This window comes from Triplophysa dalaica, chromosome 1 (assembly GCF_015846415.1).
Source record: "Triplophysa dalaica isolate WHDGS20190420 chromosome 1, ASM1584641v1, whole genome shotgun sequence".
Lineage (NCBI taxonomy): Eukaryota > Metazoa > Chordata > Actinopteri > Cypriniformes > Nemacheilidae > Triplophysa > Triplophysa dalaica.
The window spans coordinates 6,421,950-6,443,521 of NC_079542.1; the positions used below are offsets into that span (position 1 = coordinate 6,421,950).

The 21,572-nt window shown below is 37.5% G+C and overlaps 2 protein-coding genes across 3 annotated transcripts; both read left to right on the forward strand.

The window, feature by feature from the left end:
• The first annotated feature begins 2,046 nt into the window (after positions 1 to 2,046).
• znf143a (zinc finger protein 143a) lies at positions 2,047 to 6,769 on the forward strand. The gene is made up of 16 exons (XM_056749010.1): positions 2,047 to 2,195; positions 2,647 to 2,749; positions 2,837 to 2,923; positions 3,060 to 3,143; positions 3,259 to 3,390; positions 3,508 to 3,695; positions 3,832 to 3,903; positions 3,993 to 4,106; positions 4,194 to 4,269; positions 4,527 to 4,652; positions 5,110 to 5,289; positions 5,466 to 5,693; positions 5,773 to 5,900; positions 6,013 to 6,144; positions 6,274 to 6,384; positions 6,485 to 6,769. The coding sequence occupies exons 2-16, from the start codon at positions 2,653 to 2,655 to the stop codon at positions 6,566 to 6,568; spliced, it is 1,839 nt and encodes a 612-aa protein (XP_056604988.1). The 5' UTR covers positions 2,047 to 2,195; positions 2,647 to 2,652; the 3' UTR covers positions 6,569 to 6,769.
• Positions 6,770 to 11,085: 4,316 nt separating this feature from the next.
• On the forward strand, positions 11,086 to 20,590 carry swap70a (switching B cell complex subunit SWAP70a). 2 transcript variants are annotated; one of them, XM_056757393.1, is made up of 12 exons: positions 11,086 to 11,236; positions 12,027 to 12,167; positions 13,414 to 13,587; positions 13,660 to 13,881; positions 16,429 to 16,575; positions 16,881 to 16,989; positions 17,073 to 17,254; positions 18,614 to 18,709; positions 18,791 to 18,957; positions 19,034 to 19,232; positions 19,361 to 19,463; positions 19,541 to 20,590. In XM_056757393.1, the coding sequence occupies exons 1-12, from the start codon at positions 11,141 to 11,143 to the stop codon at positions 19,654 to 19,656; spliced, it is 1,752 nt and encodes a 583-aa protein (XP_056613371.1). In that variant the 5' UTR covers positions 11,086 to 11,140; the 3' UTR covers positions 19,657 to 20,590. The 2 variants fall into 2 exon arrangements, with proteins under 2 accessions (XP_056613371.1, XP_056613380.1); XM_056757402.1 differs by having other exon boundaries at positions 19,361 to 19,457.
• Positions 20,591 to 21,572: the final 982 nt, after the last annotated feature.

Consider the following 21,572-nt stretch of genomic DNA (forward strand, 5'->3'; position numbering starts at 1 on the left):
CACCCTTCACCCATGACGTTTATTGCTTTGGCTCATTAATGAGTTGAGCAAAATGCTCCAAAGTTGCATAAAGAAAAGATAGAACCTACTTAAAGGAAAAATAAGCTTACGACAAGCCATAAGAAAAAAATAATCACACGTGAGACCTCTTTCATATCTCAATTATTTCTCTTAATCATCGGTGAGATTAAATAAGGAGCAAGTGAAACCTTTTCCCCTAAGTGTCCTGTGTCTCAGATATTTCTGCTGAGAAAATGATCCAGAAATGTCAACGTCCCAGTGACAGTTTTATAAGAGATCACAACCATATCACAAACTGAGATTCTGAAGTTTGCAATCAAAAGTCTGAAAATTTCAATATCATTTACATTTATTCGTTTAGCTCTTTTATTCAAAGAGACTTACAAAGAGTTGAGGGAGCAATAAGCGATATGTCATACAGGAGCAATAATACAACAGGTGCTAATACAAAGTTAGTTTCAATAAAAGCTAGACCACTACCTGTTGAGAGAAAGATAGAGGGTTAGTGTTTTTCCATCAATATCAACTTTAATATGAAACATTTCTCGACACATTGACACCAATGCAGATTATTTTACCTACACAACATTCATTTTACAGAATTTTCATGTAGGCTACTGTATGTTAACATTTGTTGTTTTTGTTTGTTCTTAGTTTCTTCAAAGCAATTCAGTAAGAACCTCTTTAAACCTCCAGATTTTCCCTCCAATGAATTTTCCACGTTCACGTTGCACTACGAACAACAACATATATGACACAGCTAAAATTTCTTTATATTACCTTCACAAAAAACAGAGGCTTTTTATTAAAAAATACATAAGGATAACAGAAAAGCTAAAGCACACTCTTTATAAAAAAGAATCAATTACTCTCCCTTCATAAATTATTATATAAAAAACACCAAAGAAATCTTTATTCTGGAGTCTTATAAATTAGACCTTTCCAATGATATATAGTCTGTCATGATTCGATTAGAAATTACATGCACAACATGGACGCAAACTTAGGTGTCCCGTATACGGAACGGGTGACAGTACAACGTTAAAATCAGCAATGCGTTGCACAGCCACAGGTAATCGGTTTGCGCAAGTGATAGGTCGCGTTCTAAAACGCGTTTTGTGCCCTTGAAAGTCGGCTAACCCTTATAACACCGATCAATTGACCCTCTTTATAAGACGCGAATTTAGCGTCACAGGGGGATTACTTTTGTGTTGAATGTATTTGCGTTTTTTACTTTTATTGATTTAACTTTAATTAAGTCAACCAAATCTTCATATACAGCCTATCTTCTTGAAAAATAATGCACCCACATTTTGGATGTACTGGAGGATTTTGGGGTAAAGCAACGCATTAAGGAATAAAAATACAACTAAAAAGACAATATCCCTTTTAATTTAATATCACAAAAAGACTCAAAAACTGGATGCAATATGCGTGTGCATTTTAATATATGGCCTATAGTAACAGTAACAAAAACAGTATAAAAGTAACAAAACGCAATAAATAACAGAAAAAAAAACATACTGTCCCACAACCTATTTATACTTTTGGAATCTGGCCCTCAAATAAAAATAGTTGAAAACCACTGGTGCCAAAAGAGCGAAATGTGCGACACAGCTGTCACAATGATACAGACCGTCTGAATCAATCAATACTTTAGATGTTCATTGAAAAGAATCGATTCAGAAGAGTGATTCATTTGCGAATTAGTCTCGGAAATTCGATCATTCATACTTCAACCCCAAATAATTTATGAAACTGTGCTCTTAATCTCGAAATGTTTACTTTTAAACAGCTGTTAAACAGGCTTTTTAATGTGAATTATATCACTTTGTGGGATTACTGTGGTTGTTTCGATCATTATGATTTATGATTTGTGGAGAAATTGTGTCCTTTCTTTGATTGGTAGTGTACAACACGTCATTTAATAATTCCAAGTAAGTTAAAGCGTCTATAATGGTGACATTTATCCCTCCAGGTCACTAGGGGGCGGTATCAACCTCATTGCTGCTTGGTGTTGTTACATTAAAAGCACAGAGGAAACATGTCAGTTCAAAATATATTTTTGTAATTCACGATGTTTGAGACGCTGGTGATGTATACAATTATCAAACATTTAATTTGATTCGTGGCACGAATGCGTTGTGTCTGATAGATTTCGGCGCTTCAGTCAGGTGAGTTTCTTCGAGACATCCGGTATTGGAACAAATGAGGCCATCTGCACCGAATGCAGGCTGTTTTATGCCACATTTACATACACACCACATGTACATTACAGCAAGAGTAAATTATCTTTAGATGCTTTATTAAAAGCGATCCACTGTGTGAGTAATGCAAACTCTTGTTACACCCTGTTGTTTACATTTAGATACACTAGTACTTCATATCCTGCCATGTTTACAACATGTGTCTGTCTTCGTCAAGATGTTCATATGTTGAATAAGAACGCATGTGGTGTGTTTAATGATCAATTGCTTAATGTTTTATTGGACAATTAACCATAGTTTTATTATATTAAACGTATAGAAAGCATGCTTTTTAAACCATGTATTTTAACCTGATTTAAGTTCATGTTGGTATATTGTGTTCGTAGGTGCATGAATAACATTTTATTTCTCTTCTTAGGTCATAATGCTGCTGGCTCAGATAAACCAAGCAGCAGATTTCCAGCATGATGGAGATGCTCAGGAAGTCACTCTCTGTTTAACTGAGGCTGTAGGGGTTTCAGGTCAGACTTACTATAATGTTCATTCTGTGCATTGGTAAGAGAGAGAAAGTTCTGCGTACTTCATATATTCTCTTGATGTTCAATCAGATGGCAATGAGAGCATGGACACTGTCAGTTTGCAGGCTGTGATGTTAGCGGACGGCTCCACTGCGTATATACCTCACGACCCCCAAGGTATGTGAACTCATAAAGGAAATATTTTAGCTTTTAGAAGGATGTAAAGGGAATTGTTAAAACGCAATAAGGTGATGTGTATAGTATGAGTGCCACTAATGCATCACTGGTTGTTTTGTTATTGGTATTTCCACAGACAGCAGTATTATTGAAGGACAGATGATCCAGTTGGAAGACGGTTCTTCTGCTTATGTTCAACACATTTCTGTTCCAAAAGCAGGTCTCTACTGTTTACCACTTAAGAAACTCACAATAATTGTTCTGCGTAGACTTTATAAATTGAGTCATGATGCTGATATGAAGACTATTCTGTGCTTTTTTGATATGGTCACTAGATGAATCAAATAACTGGGCAGGGTCCTCACCCGTTTGTGATGTTATAAGTAACGAAAGTTTAAGACTGGAGGATGGACAGGCTGTGCAGCTGGAGGATGGAACTACTGCTTACATCCATCACACAGCAAAAGGTTTTTAACTTTTGTCATGATGTTAGAAAGCCTTTGTTTCGATTTAAGTTTTGGGGAAGCACGTGGAATTAGATTCTATTAAACATGCGTTCATTTTTGGCATTCGGGCATTTGCAGAAATGTATGAACCCGGTACCCTGCAGGCGGTGCAGTTGGAAGACGGATCCACTGCTTATATTCAGCATGCACTTCAGGTGTCGCAGCCCAACACCATACTGGCCATCCAGACGAATGGTACAGACCTCCACCCAGATACAGTCATTGATCAGGAAACCATCAGTGCTCTGGAGCAGTACACAAGCAAGGTACACATCAAAGTTTTTTTAAATAAAGATATGATGTCTGGGTGAATATTCACATATATTCAGGTGTGAATGTTATGATTTTTAAAAGTTATACTCTTAATCTTTTATAAAATGATCATTCTTTTCTGTCCTGCAGATTGAGGAAATAGAGTCTTACACAAACTCTGAGCTGATCACACATGATCCTAACAGTGTTGTGGAGATGCAGGTGCTTTTCTATGCGTTATAAACAAATCATGATCTAAACTTTGAGTTGGTCAGCAGATTCAAAACTTCTTCGTTCGCCTTTCGTTTTAGATTGTTCTTCAGGGTAAAGGAATTCGTCGTAATACGCAGCAGCAGGGTGAGAAATTGTTTCGCTGTAACTATGACGGATGTGGAAAGCTTTACACCACAGCAAACCATCTTAAGGTTATTACCACTTGTATTTGAGCTTATAAGTAAATAAAATGACATTTCAAATCGTTAACATCTTGTTGTGTTTATACTTTTTGTCAGGTACATGAAAGAGTACATACGGGTGACAAACCGTACTGCTGTGACATACCTGGCTGTGGAAAAAAATTTGCAACAGGTAAGAGCCAATTGTACTGTATGTACAGCTCATTTTTAGGTTTGGAAAAAAAGGAAAACTTTAAAAAGAAAATTTAAGTCATTCAAGAATTTGTGCCAATAGCATAATTTCAAATCCGATTGAAATCTGGCAACTCAGACTTCAACACCTGTTGCTTTATTGAGCTCATCGTTTAGTTTATTTATGAGTGGTTCGTCTCACCTTATATGATCTCTGTGTTCCATGTATTGGTAACTTTCACCCATTTAATGTTTTAGGTTATGGCTTGAAAAGTCATATCAGGACACACACTGGAGAAAAACCATACTGCTGTCAAGAGGCAAACTGTAAAAAGTCTTTCAAGACCTCAGGGGACCTGCAAAAACACACCAGAATCCATACAGGTACTTTATTTGCCTCTAATTTCAAATAATTTTTTTTTGTACCTGTCTATGTTTTATAAGGATGTTGCCAATAACAAACAAGTATCAAAATATATTATCATTTTACTTTTTTTGGACATATCAGAGTACTATACTGCCCTACAAAGGCAAAGTGCAGGAACTAAATATTTGGTCAAAATTAAGATAACGTTTGAAATGGGCTTTGTAACATCTGTTCTGTCTTTTGGCAATCGTCCTGGTTCCAACAGGAGTGTCAAATTGCAGTAAATGGCTGAAATGACTGGCTGGTGTGAAAACTTTGAAGGCATTTTTCTCAGTTTCAGTGTTTGTGTAGTTACTGCACTTTGCCTTTGTAGAGCAGTATAGTATTACTACCCGATGCCATCATTGTTCCATGTAACTGCCTTTTGTGTAATGGGCTGCTGTTGATGAACTTATTAATCACCATTGTTTTCAGGTGAAAGGCCATTTCTGTGTCCTGTCCCGGGCTGTGGGCGATCTTTCAGTACCTCAAACATCTGTAAGGTTCACGTCCGCACACACACAGGAGAGAAGCCGTATCATTGCACAGAGCCGGGCTGCAATCGGTCCTTTGCCAGTGCAACGAATTACAAGAACCACATACGGATCCATACAGGTCTGTTGCTTTATAGGCTCAAAGCTGAAGTGTGTAGTGATAAAAAAGTTACTATTCTATTCAAAGTGCACAGTAACTGTAAGAAACCCATATGTAGGTTTGACACTGTTGCTCTGTAGTTTTCTAGCTAACCCAAATAAAACTTAAAAGTAATAAACCTCATTATCTTTGTGCAGGAGAGAGGCCGTACGTATGCACAGCCCCTGGATGTGACAAGCGATTTACAGAGTATTCGAGTCTGTACAAACATCACGTCGTGCACACTCTGTGTAAACCCTACAAGTGTAACCACTGTGGAAAAACATACAAGCAGATTTCAACGTTGCTCGTGCACAAACGCACGGTGCATATCGACACCGAGCCTATAGAGGAGGAGTCCGAAGGCTATTTTGAGCCCCCTGAAGGTTTGCTTAAGAAAAAGCTTTCAGATCTGATTTGAATCCACTAGTTTTATGAGTGAAACTGAACTGGTTCTTTATTCAGAGGCTGTAGATGACCCGTCTTTAAGCGCAAGCCCAGACAAGGGTGACGACTCTAGCTCGGAGATGACAACAGAAATCTCTGATGGACAACAGCATGTAACGCTCATCACACAAGATGGAACGACTCAGGTTCGAAGATTTTCCGGGTTATATAACATGTTTAAAGGGTACTGTAAGGGTTAGACTTGTGTGAAGCTCTTACAAATCCAGTAATGTGCTATGCACGTGTGTATTATAACAGACTATCGCAAACACGATCACAATGGTAACGCAAGATGGAAGCCTGATCACCATCCCACCCAGTGAGTCTTTGCTGTCATCGGGAGAGGCTCATTCAGTGACTATGGTGTCAGAGGATGGGACCGAAGGACAGGTGTGTGGTCTTCTGGATATCATTCATTTCGGAAAAAAAATCTTTTTCATTCACAGTTGTTTTGACTGCAGATGTCCATGATCTGCCTGTATTAAAAGACTACATTTAATTTGTCTGTATTTTCTACAGATGACTTTTATGATGTCCGATTTAGCGTCTTCTTGTTGCACACAAGATGGTTTATCAGCCCACCCAGTTACACTTTTGGCTACTTCTAATGGCACCCAGATTGCAGTTCAGGTAGGGATCATTTAAACACCTCACTCTTTATATTAATGTATTTTCAGACCGCATTGTAGAAGCGTTTATATTTGAACATGTTTTTATGGTTCTCTCGTAGCTGACTGATCAGACCTCATTGGAGGAGGCTCTCAGGATAGCTTCATCTTTACAGGAAGCAGAAACAACAGGACTGGATGACTAACCACCTTCAGACAGGACTCGGTATTCTAAAAGACTGGTGATCAAATGATAAGCTTTTGTATTTACCTTTTTGCCTCAGTGGCACTGGGGTTGAACTATGCTCTGTGAAATGATTTCTTATAGATTTTCTTCACATTGATATAAATATCTAAAAGGCTAAAACTTGTCTGCATTTTTTAAATAAAACAAACAAAAGATTCAATGGATTTGTTTTTGTGTGTCGTGAGACCCAGCTACAGCACTATGAATGCATTCTTAAAAAAAAAAAGTCCTGTGAATCAAACCCATGATCTTGGTGTTGGTGCCGCCACACTTTAAAATTCAATCTACAGTAATGAAGTGCTACTGATATGAGATTATGAGCTACTGATGTTTTGAAGTGATTAATGAACCTTTTTGATCGCCATATAGTGCGGCTGATCAAATAAAATATGTCGGGACAAGAATATGCCCAAACACAAGCACATAGGAAATACTAGGATTACTGAAGGAAAGTGGACACATAATAGTTAAATTGGGAATTAGATAACTTTATTCTCTTCTAAACAAAGATGTGTGTGACCGCTACACTTTTATTTCACACAGAACAAATGATACAAAGAGTGTTTTTTCAAGGTGATCTGAATGCAGATATTTCTGATGATTGCTCTTTATTTGCTCACCATTTAATGCATTTTTGCTTTGATAATAGGTTGATTTATCTAGTAAAGAGTATCTTCCTGCCAGCAGTTATAGTTATATTAGTGAAGCGTGGCATACTACCTCATGGCTAGATCACTGCATCTGTACAACAGATGCACATGATTCACTGGAAGATGGCCATGAGGATTAATTATGAATTTGCCACTACTGATCATGTGCCTTTATCTATAACTGTGAGTATATGTACAGTAGATTACCTATTCTTTTGCTTGTTATTAATGATATGTATGTAGAAAAAAATGGTTTGGTCTAACCTGATGGAGAATATTTTAAAGTATACAGTGAACAGTCAGATATGCAGTAATGTTGATTTGCCAAAAGACCCAGCTTTCTGTAGGGATCTAAACTGTAAGAATCCACAACATAGCATTGAATTATGTTCCTTGTATGATAATAAAATGTACAAAATCAAGACATACAAAGCTAAGCCAGGTTGGAATGATATGTTGAAGAGTTCCATGCTGAGGCTAGAAGTGTAGGTTGAGTCAGGCAGACATGGACATTGCCCCTTATTTGAGTATAAGAAGCAGCCAAATGCAAACTTTAAATTGGCCCTAACACACAGGGTTTCTTCCAATCTCATATTAACCTTAACTACCTATTGAGTAGTATTTTAATGTTGTATCTTCGAAGAGAATTTAGTTTGATCACATTTACAAAAAGGTAGATACAGCTGTATGATTACTTCCGACATCATACAGTGCTTGGGGGGGGGGAGGGGTAGGCTGAACTAAAGCACATTGTCAACAAAACAGACATCAGTTTCACTCACCACATGCAGTTCATGTCCGGCATCTTTTAGAGCTGGGACGGCTCCATTCAGAACGATCTCCAAATCCAGTGTTAAATTCACCGTTTATATAACATTCATCACCCAAATGCAGTGAACAAACAAACACCTGAACTTCGCAAACATATGCTCTCTCTCCTGCACAAAAGTAAAGTGACGTCTGCGCATGCTCCTTTTCCTGCTCTCCATGCTGCCTCGTGCTTTTCCTGGAGAATTGTCCAATAAGAGACTAAGAAAAATTGTTACAAAACAGTTTTATATGTTCGAAAAAAACTTTCCAAAACCTGTAGGATCGCTGGGGGATTGTATCGAGCACAGAATTACCTGTCTTTTGACAAGTTGACCATGTTAAGCATGAGAAGGCTTTTAACATTGTAAAGAAGACAGAATGCATGACTCATCATTGCAGCACCCCTTTCAATATGCACTACGTTACATTAAGAGGAACAAAAATACAATGAGGGCTGATTCACTTGCAAAGAAATTGCAAATGTTTCTGGAAAGAAATAAAAAAAATTAAACATCTTTGCCAACAAATATTAATGGTGTTAGTGCAGTTAAGGAAATTACTCTGATGTGTCAAAAACATTATCAAGAGCTGTTTAATTGTGTTAAAGTAACCCCTTTATAGTGGTGGTATTGATAATAATGAAGATGTGACTGTCACATCACAAGAAGTTTATAATGTTAAAAGGTATCAAGGCATGTGGTAGGGATAAGATATCTGCTGAACAATTAACATTTGCAAGTAAACCTTGTCCTTTGCTTGCCATTAGTTTTACTGGGTTTTTAGTCCATGGTATTTTACCTGATGCTATTTTATTTGTTATGTAGGTGCCTATTGTTAAAGACAAAGCTGGTTAGATGAACAGCATGGATAATTACCGGCCTATTGCCTTGGCCAGTACTTTCTCTGAGGTTATTGAGAGGACCTTATTTAATAAGTTATACAGTTTGTTCTGACTTTTGATAATCATTTTGGTTTTAAGCCAAAACATGGCACAGATATGTGTATTTGTGCATTAAAGGAGATTTTAGATTTGTATAACAGCCATAATTCCAAAATGTTTATGTGTTTTATTGATGCTTTCAAAGCCTTTGATCGTGTAAATCATGAAAAACTGTTTTACAAGCTATACGCTAGAGGGTTTCCTAAATCTCTGGTAAGAATTCTGGCTTTTTGGTATGATCATCATTTAATGTATGTAAAATGGGGTAATCATGTATCTAAACCTTTTAATGTATGTAATGGCGTCAAGCAGGGGGGAAAAATCCTTTCTTCTTTTTTTTAAATATTTATATGAATGATTTATCAAAGCTGCTAAACAATTGTGGAACAGGCAAATTAACCACTTGATGTATGCAGACGATCTGGTGATTTTTTGCCCATATAGTGGTGGTCTTCAACAGTTGCTGATGATTTGCTCTCAATATGATCTTGACTATGACATCAAATATAACCTGCTCTGCTGCGTTGCGTAATCTTATAAACGAAGCACTTAGTGCAGGCAGGTTTTTTTCTAGGTTGTGGAACAATTGGCATTGTAGCCTACATGTAAATACGTGATAATGTAAATGTAGGTTTGTGTGTATCTCTGGACCGTGAGTGTCCTAAATAAAGTTTTGATTGATTGATTGATTAGGAAGTTGTCAATACAATTATTATTATATCAGAATGTTAAAAGATTCAGTCAGATCAACCTTAGAAATCCATCACATTCAATCTTTGTATTCTCTGTATAATCTATTTCTCCAGTCTATACAAATTGATTATATCTGTCCTAAACGCTTTAACCACATCTCTATACTGTATCTCTGATATATACTGTCTCTTGAAATAGTTTCTAAGGTGACTCGAGGGGAACCGTTTCTTGTTATCATTACTTTGAAACATAAGAACTTCCTTCTCGGATACTTCTGACTTCTACAAAAGTTGTTTTTAGAAGGTAATTGACCAGACCTGTTTTTCAGGATTACAGGAAACTATAGATAAACCACATACCACAGTTTTACCTGGGCCTTCGCTGTCTGTCATTTAGCAGTGCACGGAAGTCTTGTTCTCTTCTGGTGCGTTGAATAGACATTTTGTATACACCCGGTTACATACTACATCTGATATTTACTCCTACATTCTTTTCTATTTACAGGTTATGACACAATGTTATTGTTTACCGGTTGGTTTTGAAATTGTGGCGAACTGCGTGGCCAAAAATTCACCTCCCGAATCTTCAGATCATTTGACTCGGCATTTACAATATGTGACCCTGGATCACAAAACCAGACTTAAGTAGCACAGGAACATTTAGTAAAAGACATATGGGTTTGGGTCAAAATGAACGATTTTTCTTTTATGCCAAAAATCATTAGGATATAAAGTAAAGATCATGTTCCATAAAGATATTTTGTACATTTCCTACCTTAAATATATCAAAACTTTATTTTTGTGAGTGGATGGCCTGCCACAGGTGATTTTCTCAACATTTAGATTTGTTTGCACTCTCAGATCCAAGAGTTTTATCTCATCCAGATATTGTCCTATTTCAACAACTCGTGCATCAATACAAAGCTTATTTATTCAGCTTTTGGATTATGAAAAATATCAATTTCGAGAAATTGTTGTCCAGGGTCACATATTGTAGAACAAAAACTTTAAAGCAACTGTGGCACCCTTCACTCAACCAGGCATTCAACAAATCATACACCTATTTATAATATTAGATAAAATGCAAATTAACCATGTTCAAAGTAACCATGTTCATTTACGTCAACAACCATACCTGCCATTAAAATAAACTAGGCAACAGTGAAACTTAAAAACAAAACACAAGAAACGTGAATCTTGTTTTTATTTATTATGCGTTTTCAATCTTACATTTTCTTTCCTTCGTAGTTTTGACGAATTAATTCTAAAATGTTGAAAAATATGACGTAGAAAATAAGTGACCGCAAACTTTCAAACGCGAGTGTTATGTACGGCATGTGAAGTTAGTGACAGCGAGAGTCACGTGACTCGCGTTCAGCGCTGATCTCATAGTTCGGATCACTTTAATAAGCGCACTGACATCTTTCGCCTCATTCATCATGATATCCCGAGAGGAGATACTCAAACCAATATGGCACGCTTTTACCGCCCTGGACATGGACCAAAACGGCAAAGTATCCAAATCCCAGCTGAAGGTGAGTGAAATAAACGACTTCACAATGAACTGTCAAGAAATCAAAGCGCGAGCTGAGTTTCCGTGTTTCTGAAGAGCGTGTGTTCACGCGCGAGTCGTTTGTCCGGTTTTTGTTGTTCTTTCCAAAACATCAATTTGTGGAGGATGAAAGACCTCGATTTGGTTGTCTCGCACAATGAGTTGGTATTTTTGACATGCGTGTGTGATATTCCTGCTTAAAAAAACCTTCCCATCAATGGATTTAACGGTTGCATTGGTTTTAAAGGGAACTATAAGTATACGTTGGCTTGTATTGGTGGGATGTTATATGTACATTTTACATTTAGACATTTAGCAGACGCTTTCATCCAAAGCGACTTGCAATGAGTTTAGGAGCAATAAGCGATAGGAGCCATAATACATTAGGTGCCAATACAAAGTTACTGGTTTCAACAAAAGCTAGACCACTACCTGTTGAGAGAGAGGGTTAGTGTAGTTATATGGCAGATAGGAAACAGCAAAACCATAACATTTGACTGAAATAAGACCCAAACCACCCCACAAAGAGGTATTTTGTAAAGTTTTAAATGGTATTTGTTGTGGAAACCATTCTAATTTCATTTGTTGTTTTAATTTTTCATCAGTGAATGGGCTTCCCAACATTTCAGCTTGATCAGTCTTGCAGATAGACACAAGGGTGTATGCTGATACACTGATGCAAGCTGTTCACATAATCATGACATTTGATAGACCTCGCTTGAGCATTTGTGTAAAACCAGTGAGTATATTCTTGTTTGTCTGTCTGTCTGAAGGTGCTGTCTCACAACCTGTGCACCGTACTAAACATCCCCCATAACTCTTCAGCCTTGGAGGAACATTTTAAAGATAATGATGAAGGACCAGTGTCGACTCAGGGTTACATGCCCTACCTAAACAGCTTCATTCTCAGTAAGGTAAAAATAATCAAAGCACACCTTAAAGACTCTTTTCTCTGCAATCTTATGACATTAAGCACATTGACGTTGTCCCTATTCTCGGATATTGTATTATCATGTATTGTATTATATTTATTCTAAATCTAACGCATGCATACTCATATGAGGTGTAAGCGCTCGGACACGCTTTATGCACTTCACACCTCCCATCATCATAACCTATTTTAAGAGTAGATATTTAAAATATTCTCTGGAGCATGACGTCGCATGACTCAAGACTGCGTTTTATTTCTGTATTCACAGTATGTAGTTATCCGGATAGTTATGTCCAAACCTGTTAGGTTTTTCAGATAGAAATGGTATTAAATGAATAATGAATTTTGATAACATTTTAATGTCTTGATGTACATAACCAATGTATAATAGCAAGGCTGCTAAAGAGGCTTCATAAGGTTAAAAGCAGGGACCAGACTTATGACTCAAATGACACGAGATTTGTCACTCATGTAGTTATTTTTTGTCTCTTACTAAAAATAAAGATGACTACATTTTTTCTCTTTAAAAACTTACTTACTTATTACGTAAATATGACACCCATGTTTTGTGAATGCTTTGTTTAAAAATGCTGGTAACGTTACTTTGAGGATTTAGTTCACATGGCTGTAAATCTGTCGTCTGTTCATGTTATACTCAAAAAATCTGCCTGTCCTTCATTCACTGTTTGGATCGGGATCTTGTGATTCTGCAGAGAGTAGACATCAGTGGTCGGAGTATTATCACACCATTACTGGACCACAACCAGCTCGGACCACTGACTTGTGGAAAGATGGATTAGTGGATTCATGTTGATTTTGGTGTTTGCACCTCTGCGTGTCACATCAAATCAGCATTTGTTTTCTCCACGCCCGGTCATATTATGCACTTTCCAAATTTTGTATATTTCTGACAATTTAACACTACTTTGCCTACAGTAAAACTGTTTTAACATGTGGTAACTGGCGCTTTCCTGTTAGTTGAACCATTTTTCTCCGACTTAAGGCGTTTTCGCTTACCACTTATAGAAGGTTTTCTCACACTTTAGATGCGTTTCTGTGTGAAAAATCATGAGATCAGCCGTTTCTAAAATACTCAAAGTTTCCAGTGTTCTGTCAAAAAACTGACCTCCTTCTGACTATTCTTAACCTCTCCCAGTGGTTTTGTGGTTCACGGCCCAAACATGAACTGTAGATAAGAATTTTAGTCATTGTGATTATTTTAATGGCAGATCCAGCCCAACTTTAACTTCATCGAACTGAATAAGATGTGCTGGACTCTTTGTGCTCGCAAGCACATCAGCGGCAGGCACCTGCTCATCTCAGGGGCTGAGGCCTTCAAGATCTGGTCTATCTTCAACTTCCTGTCTGAAGAGAAATATCCACTACATATGGTTCTAGAGGAGGTAGGTAACGCTTATATGAGCATAGTCACGTATATTTAATTAAAAGGCTCCTGAAGCACTGTTTTGTAACAGATCGAGGGGTTCCTGCGCAAGCTCTTGACAGTGATGGGTTGCAGTTGGAACGAGAGAAGATTTGAAGATTATAAAATGAGCTCGAAGAAACAGGAACTCAACTGCTGGGAGCTGATTGAACTCGTTGGCATGGGTCATTTCACCAAGGGCATAAACCCTCAGACCATCTCCATGGGCATCAATGAGATCTATCAGGAACTTATACTGGATGTGATCAAACAGGTGGAAGTTCGAGGATCTAATATAATATTAATATCTATATTAATTATCAAAATATTTAATATCATTCTTATATAGTTCATTAAATAAAACCTCTGTCTTCATTTATTTTACAGTTGTTGAAAACCTGTATATGACTTGTTTCTCCTGTGGCACACAAAAGAATATATTTTGAAAAATGACTCAGACGATGGAGATCAATGAGGACCAATTTTGTTTGGTTACCATATTCTTCAAAATATCTATTTTTGTGTTCTGCAGAAGAAAGAAAGTCATTCAGGTTTGGAATGACTTGGGCGTGTTTAAATGCCGACAGGATTATCCATACTATCCCTTTAAGCCATTAAAAATGATTATTATGTCATATACAAAATAAATGTGTTATATTTACTATTTTACTATTTATTTAAGTTAAACTATTTACAAGAATTTTCATTTTTGGTGTTTGCCAACTCCGTTAACCACCCAGAACACCCCTAATAGATTCCAGCAACACCCTAGCAACCACCCAGATCATCAGTTTGCAGGACCAAGCACCACAAAGTTACACTCTTAAAAATTTCGGGTTATTTCAACCCAGTGTTGGGTCAAAAAACTGTTGCTGTTTGTCCATTTTTAGCCCAATGGTGACTCCAAATAACCCAACATTTTTTGAGTGCATTCAGAAATGTAAAGTTCCAGTTAACTGTGTAAAACGACGAATGGTCCCATTAAAATAGATTTAGAGTCCTAAATCTAAGACGGAAAACTACGAATTTCTCGAGCGTTTAAAGTTCAAAAGTGCACTTTTTATTTGTCATGTACAGTTGAAAGAAAAAGTATGTGAACCCTTTGGGCTTAGATGGATTTCTTCATAAATTGATCATAAAATGTGTTCTGATCTTCATCTGTCACAACAATAGAGAAACACGGTCTGCTTAAACTAATACCGCACAAACATTATACGTTTTCATGTTTTTATTGAACACAACATGTAAACATTCATAGTGCAGGGTTGAAAAAGTATGTGAAACCCTAGGCTAATGACTTCTCAAAGAGCTAATTGGAGCCAGGAGTCAGCCAACCTGGGGTCCAATCAATGTGATGAGATTGGATGTGTTGATTAAAGCTGGCCTGTCCAATAAAAAACACACACCAGTTTTGAGTTTGCTGTTCTGAAGAAGCGTTGTGTGATGTGAACCATGCCTCGCACAAAAGAGCTCTCAGAAGACCTACGATCAAGAATTGTTGACTTACATAAAGCTGGAAAGGGCTACAAAAGTATATCTAAAAGCCTTGATGTCCATGTGTCCACGGTAAGACAGATTGTCTACAAATGGAGAAAGTTCAGCACTGTTGCTACACTCCCTAGGCGTTGTCGTCCTGTAAAGATGACTGCAAGAGCACAGCGCAGAATGCTCAATGAGGTGAAGAAGAATCCTAGAGTGTCAGCTAAACACTTACAGAAATCTCTGGCACATGCTAACATTTTTGTTGACAAATCTACAATAAGGAAAACATTAAACAAGAATGGACTTCATGGGAGGACACCACGGAGGAAGCCACTGCTGTCCAAAAAAAACATTGCAGCATGTTTGAAGTTTGCAAAAGAGCACCTGGATGTTCCACAGCACTACTGGCAAAACGTTCTGTGGACAGATAAAACCAAAATGGAGTTGTTTGGAAAGAACACACAACGCTATGTGTGGAGAACAAAAGGCACAGCACACCAACATCAGAACCTCATCCCAACTGTGAAATATGGTGGAGAGGGCATCATGGTTTGGGGCTGCTTTGCTGCCTCAGGCCCTGGACGGATTACTGTCATCGATGGAAAAATGAATTCCAAAGTTTATCAAGACATTTTGCAGGAAACCTTAAGACCATCTGTCAGCCGACTGAAGCTTAACAGAGGATGGACGATGCAACAGGACAACGAACCAAAGCATAGAAGTAAATCAACAACAGAATGGTTTCAACAGAAGAAAATACGCCTTCTGGAGTGGCCCAGTCAGAGTCCTGACCTCAACCCGAATGAGATGCTGTGGCATGACCTCAAGAGAGCGATTCACACCAGACATCCCAAGAATATTGCTGAACTGAAACACTTTTGTAAAGAGGAATGGTCCAAAATTTCTCCTGACCGTTGTGCAGGTCTGATCTGCAACTATAGGAAACGTTTGGTTGAGGTTATTGCTGCCAAAGGAGGGTCAACCGGTTATTAAACCCAAAGGTTCACATACTTTTTCCACCCTGGACTATGAATGTTTACATGTTGTGTTCAATAAAAACATGAAAATGTATAATGTTTGTGCGGTATTAGTTTAAGCAGACTGTGTTTCTCTATTGTTGTGACTTAGATGAAGATAAGAACACATTTTACGACCAATTTATGAAGAAATCCAAGTAAGCCCAAAGGGTTCACATACTTTTTCTTTCAACTGTATATACTGTACATTGCTGTGTGATGCTCATGCTTATACTTTTTATTGGTAAGGAACAATTATTTGTGTTTCTCATAATCGTCATCTCATGGAGGGAAATGTTTAACTTAACGTATTCTTTGAAAAGGGTTACATGACGAAAAAAGGTCACAAAAGGAAAAACTGGACAGAGCGATGGTTTGAACTGCATCTAACATACATCTCATATTATGTAAATGAAGACCTCGTAGAGCAGAAAGGATGTATTTCACTGGATCGCAACTCTTGTGTTGAGGTACAGTTATTCACTTTTGTATTCAATTCAAATTTTATTTTTGTTATGTCACATATTCAAAGCTGCTTTACAGAAAATTTATGTTTTACTTAACAAAAATAGAATTGTATTTTATCCAAATTTCTAAATACTAAAATCTATAAAACCTCAAGCTGTTGACAGAAGATACTTGATTGTATGAAATAGTAACAAAAAGGCTCAAAAGTACTTGCTTATGTAATGAGGTGCATTGCTGCATATAAGCCGGACTAAATGAAAACGCTTGTTTTCTTTATTTTTTTAATAATGAACTTTCCTTTTCTCAGTCCCTACCAGAAAAGGATGGAAAGAAAAACCTCTACATAATAAGATGTGTTGAAAAGAGCTTTGAGATCAATGCATCAGATAAAAAGACCAGACAGGAGTGGATTCAAGGTATCACAAATTTGTGCCGTCGACATATTTTAAAACCACATAACAGCCACATATGTTTACCGTGGGGCTCATGTTTTTATTAGCCATCCAGGACTGCATTGTCCGCATAAGACAGGGCCTTTCCTCGCCACAACGTGAGGCCAGACAGAAACGCCGAGAGCAAAGAAACAGAATGAGAGCTGAACAGGAGACCATCGAGAACAGAATGAGACAGCTTCAGCTGGCCAATGAGACCAAGCAGGCCGAGCTAGAGGCCATGAATAAGGTACTGTGTAGACCTTTATACAATACAGATTGTTTTCAATGCAGTAAAGTTTATTTAATATTAAAAAAGTGCCTTGAAAATTAACCAATTAAAACGTTTGTAATTGTCTCTGTAAATGCACTAAAATGTCTTTGCTGTGTATTCACTTTACCGCACAGTTTCCCTTTTAGTTTTTATCATTCGATCGTTTAACACGCTTATAGCCGTCTGCTGAGAAACATGGGAGGGTTTCACATCCACAGTTCGTTTTCTTGTAACGGAATCTGGTGTCATGTTAACCCGTTGACCCCTCTTTCTTTACACGCTCCCATGCACTAAAGGCCACAGATCTCACTAACTCCTCATAATTATAAACTGTAGATATTTCTAGAACTGATCTATGTTGTTACAGATATGTACATGCAAATATACTTGTGGACACCTGCAAAAAGAGAACTCCTGTGCAGTGAAGCCATACTTCCCCTATTTGACTGTTTTTTTTAATTACTGTTCCTGTTCGTGATGTCTAGAATCTCAAACGGTAGCTCTTTTCTTCTGGCATGTCTCATCAACTGACGTGGGAGACACTTTTCATCAAAGTGATTTACATTGTATTTAATATGTACCCCAAGTATATTTGATGTAATATACTTTATATATTATGCTCATAACAATGTGATAGGCCAGGCATGGCCGTTCAAAGTGCTACATAGAAATTATTTACAATGAAAAATGGCCTACATAATGAATCAAAAATAAGAAATGAATGATTTGTATGACGTAAAATGATTTGAAATATTTTTTTACAACACTAAGTGTACTATTTCAATACCACTTGAGACTAAATTTTTTAAGTTCATAGAAGTATACTTTGTGTAATAGTAGAAGTACAGAACTGGTTTACAACTACTTTTTGTTTGTACAGCATGTTAAAAAATAAAGATGCTACATGATGCGATAAAATAACCATATTTCTTCAAAGCGGAAAAAGGTTTTAATACTATAAAAGATAAGAAATGGATCAGGACTGAATGATTCTTTGGAAAACGGTTCTTCTATGACATTGCTATGAAGAATATTTTTGTAGTACTTTTGATTTTAAGAGTGTGCAGCTTACAAGTGAATTTATAGGTGCTGGGTTTACAAGTTCAATGGTTTTATACAGTTTGTGAAAATACACCCTGATGTATGTATACTGTACTCTCAGTAAACGACTAAACAGCTGTTTAACTTTGAAGCCAGGTCATTCCTTTAACATTAAGCAGTAAACAAAGCTGCTATTTAACATTTTCCTGCTTTGAGATCATATCTGATCCACAGAAACCTCTGTTAACCGGCTCTGTTTTTAAGTCTTGTGTGTGTTTGTTTTACAATCTCCAGGAAGCTGCGTCGAGAGACCATGTGGAAGATCAGAGAATTCAGACCCAAATAGAACTACTACGACAATACAAAAGGGACCTGCAGCAAGAGAGACTGGTATCCAGTTAATACAAATCGACCCTTTAAAACTAAATGGCTACGGATGTACTCAGAAAGATGTTCTTTGTCACACGTCAGGCTCGAAAGCAGATGGAGGAGCAGGTGGTCGAAAAGTCCAGCGTACTGGAGCAGTACTGGCAGCGTACGCAGGAACTGGAGGAAATGTACAGTCAACTGAAAGAAGCGCTGGAGGACGAGAGACGAGCCAAACAGGATGAAGAAGCCCAGCGCAAAGTGCAGGCCAGGTACAGTAACCGTACACACACACACGTATGTCTGCAGTGTGTTGGTGCACAGCTAGTGCATCCGTTTTGTTCACAGGCTGCTGACAGAGGAGGCGACCAAGAGACTGGAGCTGGAGGAGATTTACAAGCAACAGCAGCAGCTTTTATCTCAGTCTCAGAAGGAGAAAGAAGAGCTGGAGCAGGAGCGATCTGAGAAGGAACGTTCCCTGCTGGCTGCACGGGAGCAGCTGGAGATTCTGGAGAAACAGAGGCAGGGAGCGCAGGAGGATTACAAGGTATAGCATGTTCAGAAATCATCTTCCGTCATCTTCCGTCTGAGACACCAACACGGCACAGTTTGTCTTTAACTGCTCTGTGGTTTATTTATTTTTAATCATTTTTATTTTTATGCATTCTCTTTTAGGCAGTTACAAAGAAACTGGAGCGGGCAGCTAATAAGACAAAGAAATGGAAACACAGAGTCGGCGAACATGAGGGTCTTATTCGACTCATTCAGCCAGGTGAAGGTGTGCAACGGTTCACATACAGTATCGGAAATATCTCATAACATTAGTGTCTTGAATGTGTTTCATGTATTTCCTAGGCAACAAGTCAGCGAATAACATTACCAACTGGGGAACGGCGGCTTTCACTGGAACAGAGCTGGATCAGATTCAGAAGAACTGGCAAGAGAACAAGCATAGACAACATGAAGGATAGTAACTCCTGATGTGGACATTTATTTTGCCATGAAACAGCCAGACTTCATAATTCTATTGTTTGTAAACAAATGAATGCATTCATATAATTCCAGACATACAGAATGTTCCATAAAGTTGTTGTTGCTAAACAAAACTGATATTATTTCATGTGACAGTAGTATTGTTTGTTTTGAGAAGTACGGGTTAATTTATTGCAAGGGAACTGTTTGGTGGTGTTTTCTTTGTAGTGCTTTAGTTTTTCTGATTTTAAACTGTACTATTTACAGGTATGTGTTTAGATCATTTTTGTTTAATTCTCTGAACTACTAACAACATTTCTCCCAAATTTCAAATAAGAATATAGTTTCTGTTTGCATTTATTTGCAGAAAATTTAAACTGGAGGAACCGGTGAAAATAACAGAAAAGATAATTTATATATATTTTCAGACCTCAAATACTGCAAAGAAAACAAGTTCATATTCACTTTTAAATAATACAAAGGTCATATTTGTACATGTATTTAGGAAAAGATCAAAACGTGTGTTTTTATCATAGCTTTCACGTGTCTTGTGATGCTTTCAGTCTTTCACATTGCTGTTGGATGACTTTTTCACTCCTGAGGTTTAATATTGTTCAAATTCAACAGACACTGGACTGAAATGACATGTTTGAAATCTGATCAAATTAAAATTTGGAGCGGTCTTTTAATTTTTTATTGTATGGTACATTCATACATGCTCGTGTCCATTAGATGTCACTGTTGATACACAAATTGGTTAAAGGACCAACTCACACCAGAGATGCAAGTGTGCAGGTCTGATCTCTGATCAGCATCACACTGATTCACAATTGCGTTAAGTTCTCTAAGCATTGCAATGTTAAATCTTTATCAGTCTTTGCTTTTTAAACCCATCTTCATCCAGGTTAAAATAAATGTATAGGATATGAACAATCTGTGGCTGATGTTTTCATTCATTGTGATTTTTTATTTCAAATAGCTCATGAAAGAAATATAATCTGCAGGATTGGTAAAATTGGTGCATCTCCTGTATTTAAACAACTCTCAGTAAGAGACTCCACCCACAGAATACTTGAATGAAATCTCAACCACTTATATCTTTTAGCACTTTTTTATCTTTTCTCTATTTTCTTAATCTCATTTTAAACATTTCACCCAATGCATGTTTCACTGCATTCTCTTAAACACAGAATACATTTTCTTTTGGATCAATTCTACTGAATCAGGAGCCGAACGCCATTTGAACTTCTGCTGAACTTTGTTGTTCCCGAAAAAAGAAACTCCTGACATACAGATTAAAGACATCTCAGAAACCCTATTCTCAAAAACATGTTCTTACAGTGTTAGATAGCTCACGTCAGATGCCGGTCTTCACAAGCGAGTGTCAAAACAAGTTGCCACGTCTGTTTCTGGCACAAGGCGGGATAACAAGCCCATGCGCATCGTTTGACGTGCATGCAGAAAGATTGCTGCATTATCAGAGATGATCATCTGTGGGCTTTCAAAAAAACAGACGCTTGATGCTGGAGCTTTGATATCTTTGGCATGCTAAGTACAAGGACTACATTGGTACAAATTAAATGTTTGAGGAGGTAACAGTTCACTTTTAGGGCAACAGTTCAGGGCCAGAGATGGTATGGATGGCATGTTGCCCTGAGATCATTGCCATTATAAACTGAAACCTCTTTGAATGCTTCTTTTAGTGATGCTCCCTGACATCCAAAATCAAAACCATTGCAACTTTTGCAATAGCAGCTTTTGTTTGTTTGTACGACCGGCTGTGATGTAAATGATATACCTCTAGGCTCCGTCTTCCTCAATAATCAAGAATCAGTCTGATTGTTGTGTCCCAGCGGTACTCGTCATTTTACAAAAATATTGAATTTTCTTCTCAAAAACGTGATGATGACTAATA

What these genes read in the sequence shown, in the direction of transcription:
- znf143a (XM_056749010.1), top strand. Translation starts at nt 2,653, where the DNA reads ATGCTGCTGGCTCAGATAAACCAAGCAGCAGATTTCCAGCATGATGGA. An exon ending in TGGAGCAGTACACAAGCAAG is followed by an intron (nt 3,696 to 3,831) that starts GTACACATCAAA and finishes TCTGTCCTGCAG; the next exon opens with ATTGAGGAAATAGAGTCTTA. An exon ending in CTATTTTGAGCCCCCTGAAG is followed by an intron (nt 5,694 to 5,772) that starts GTTTGCTTAAGA and finishes TTCTTTATTCAG; the next exon opens with AGGCTGTAGATGACCCGTCT.
- swap70a (XM_056757393.1), top strand. Translation starts at nt 11,141, where the DNA reads ATGATATCCCGAGAGGAGATACTCAAACCAATATGGCACGCTTTTACC. An exon ending in TATCCAAATCCCAGCTGAAG is followed by an intron (nt 11,237 to 12,026) that starts GTGAGTGAAATA and finishes GTCTGTCTGAAG; the next exon opens with GTGCTGTCTCACAACCTGTG. An exon ending in TACTGGATGTGATCAAACAG is followed by an intron (nt 13,882 to 16,428) that starts GTGGAAGTTCGA and finishes TTCTTTGAAAAG; the next exon opens with GGTTACATGACGAAAAAAGG.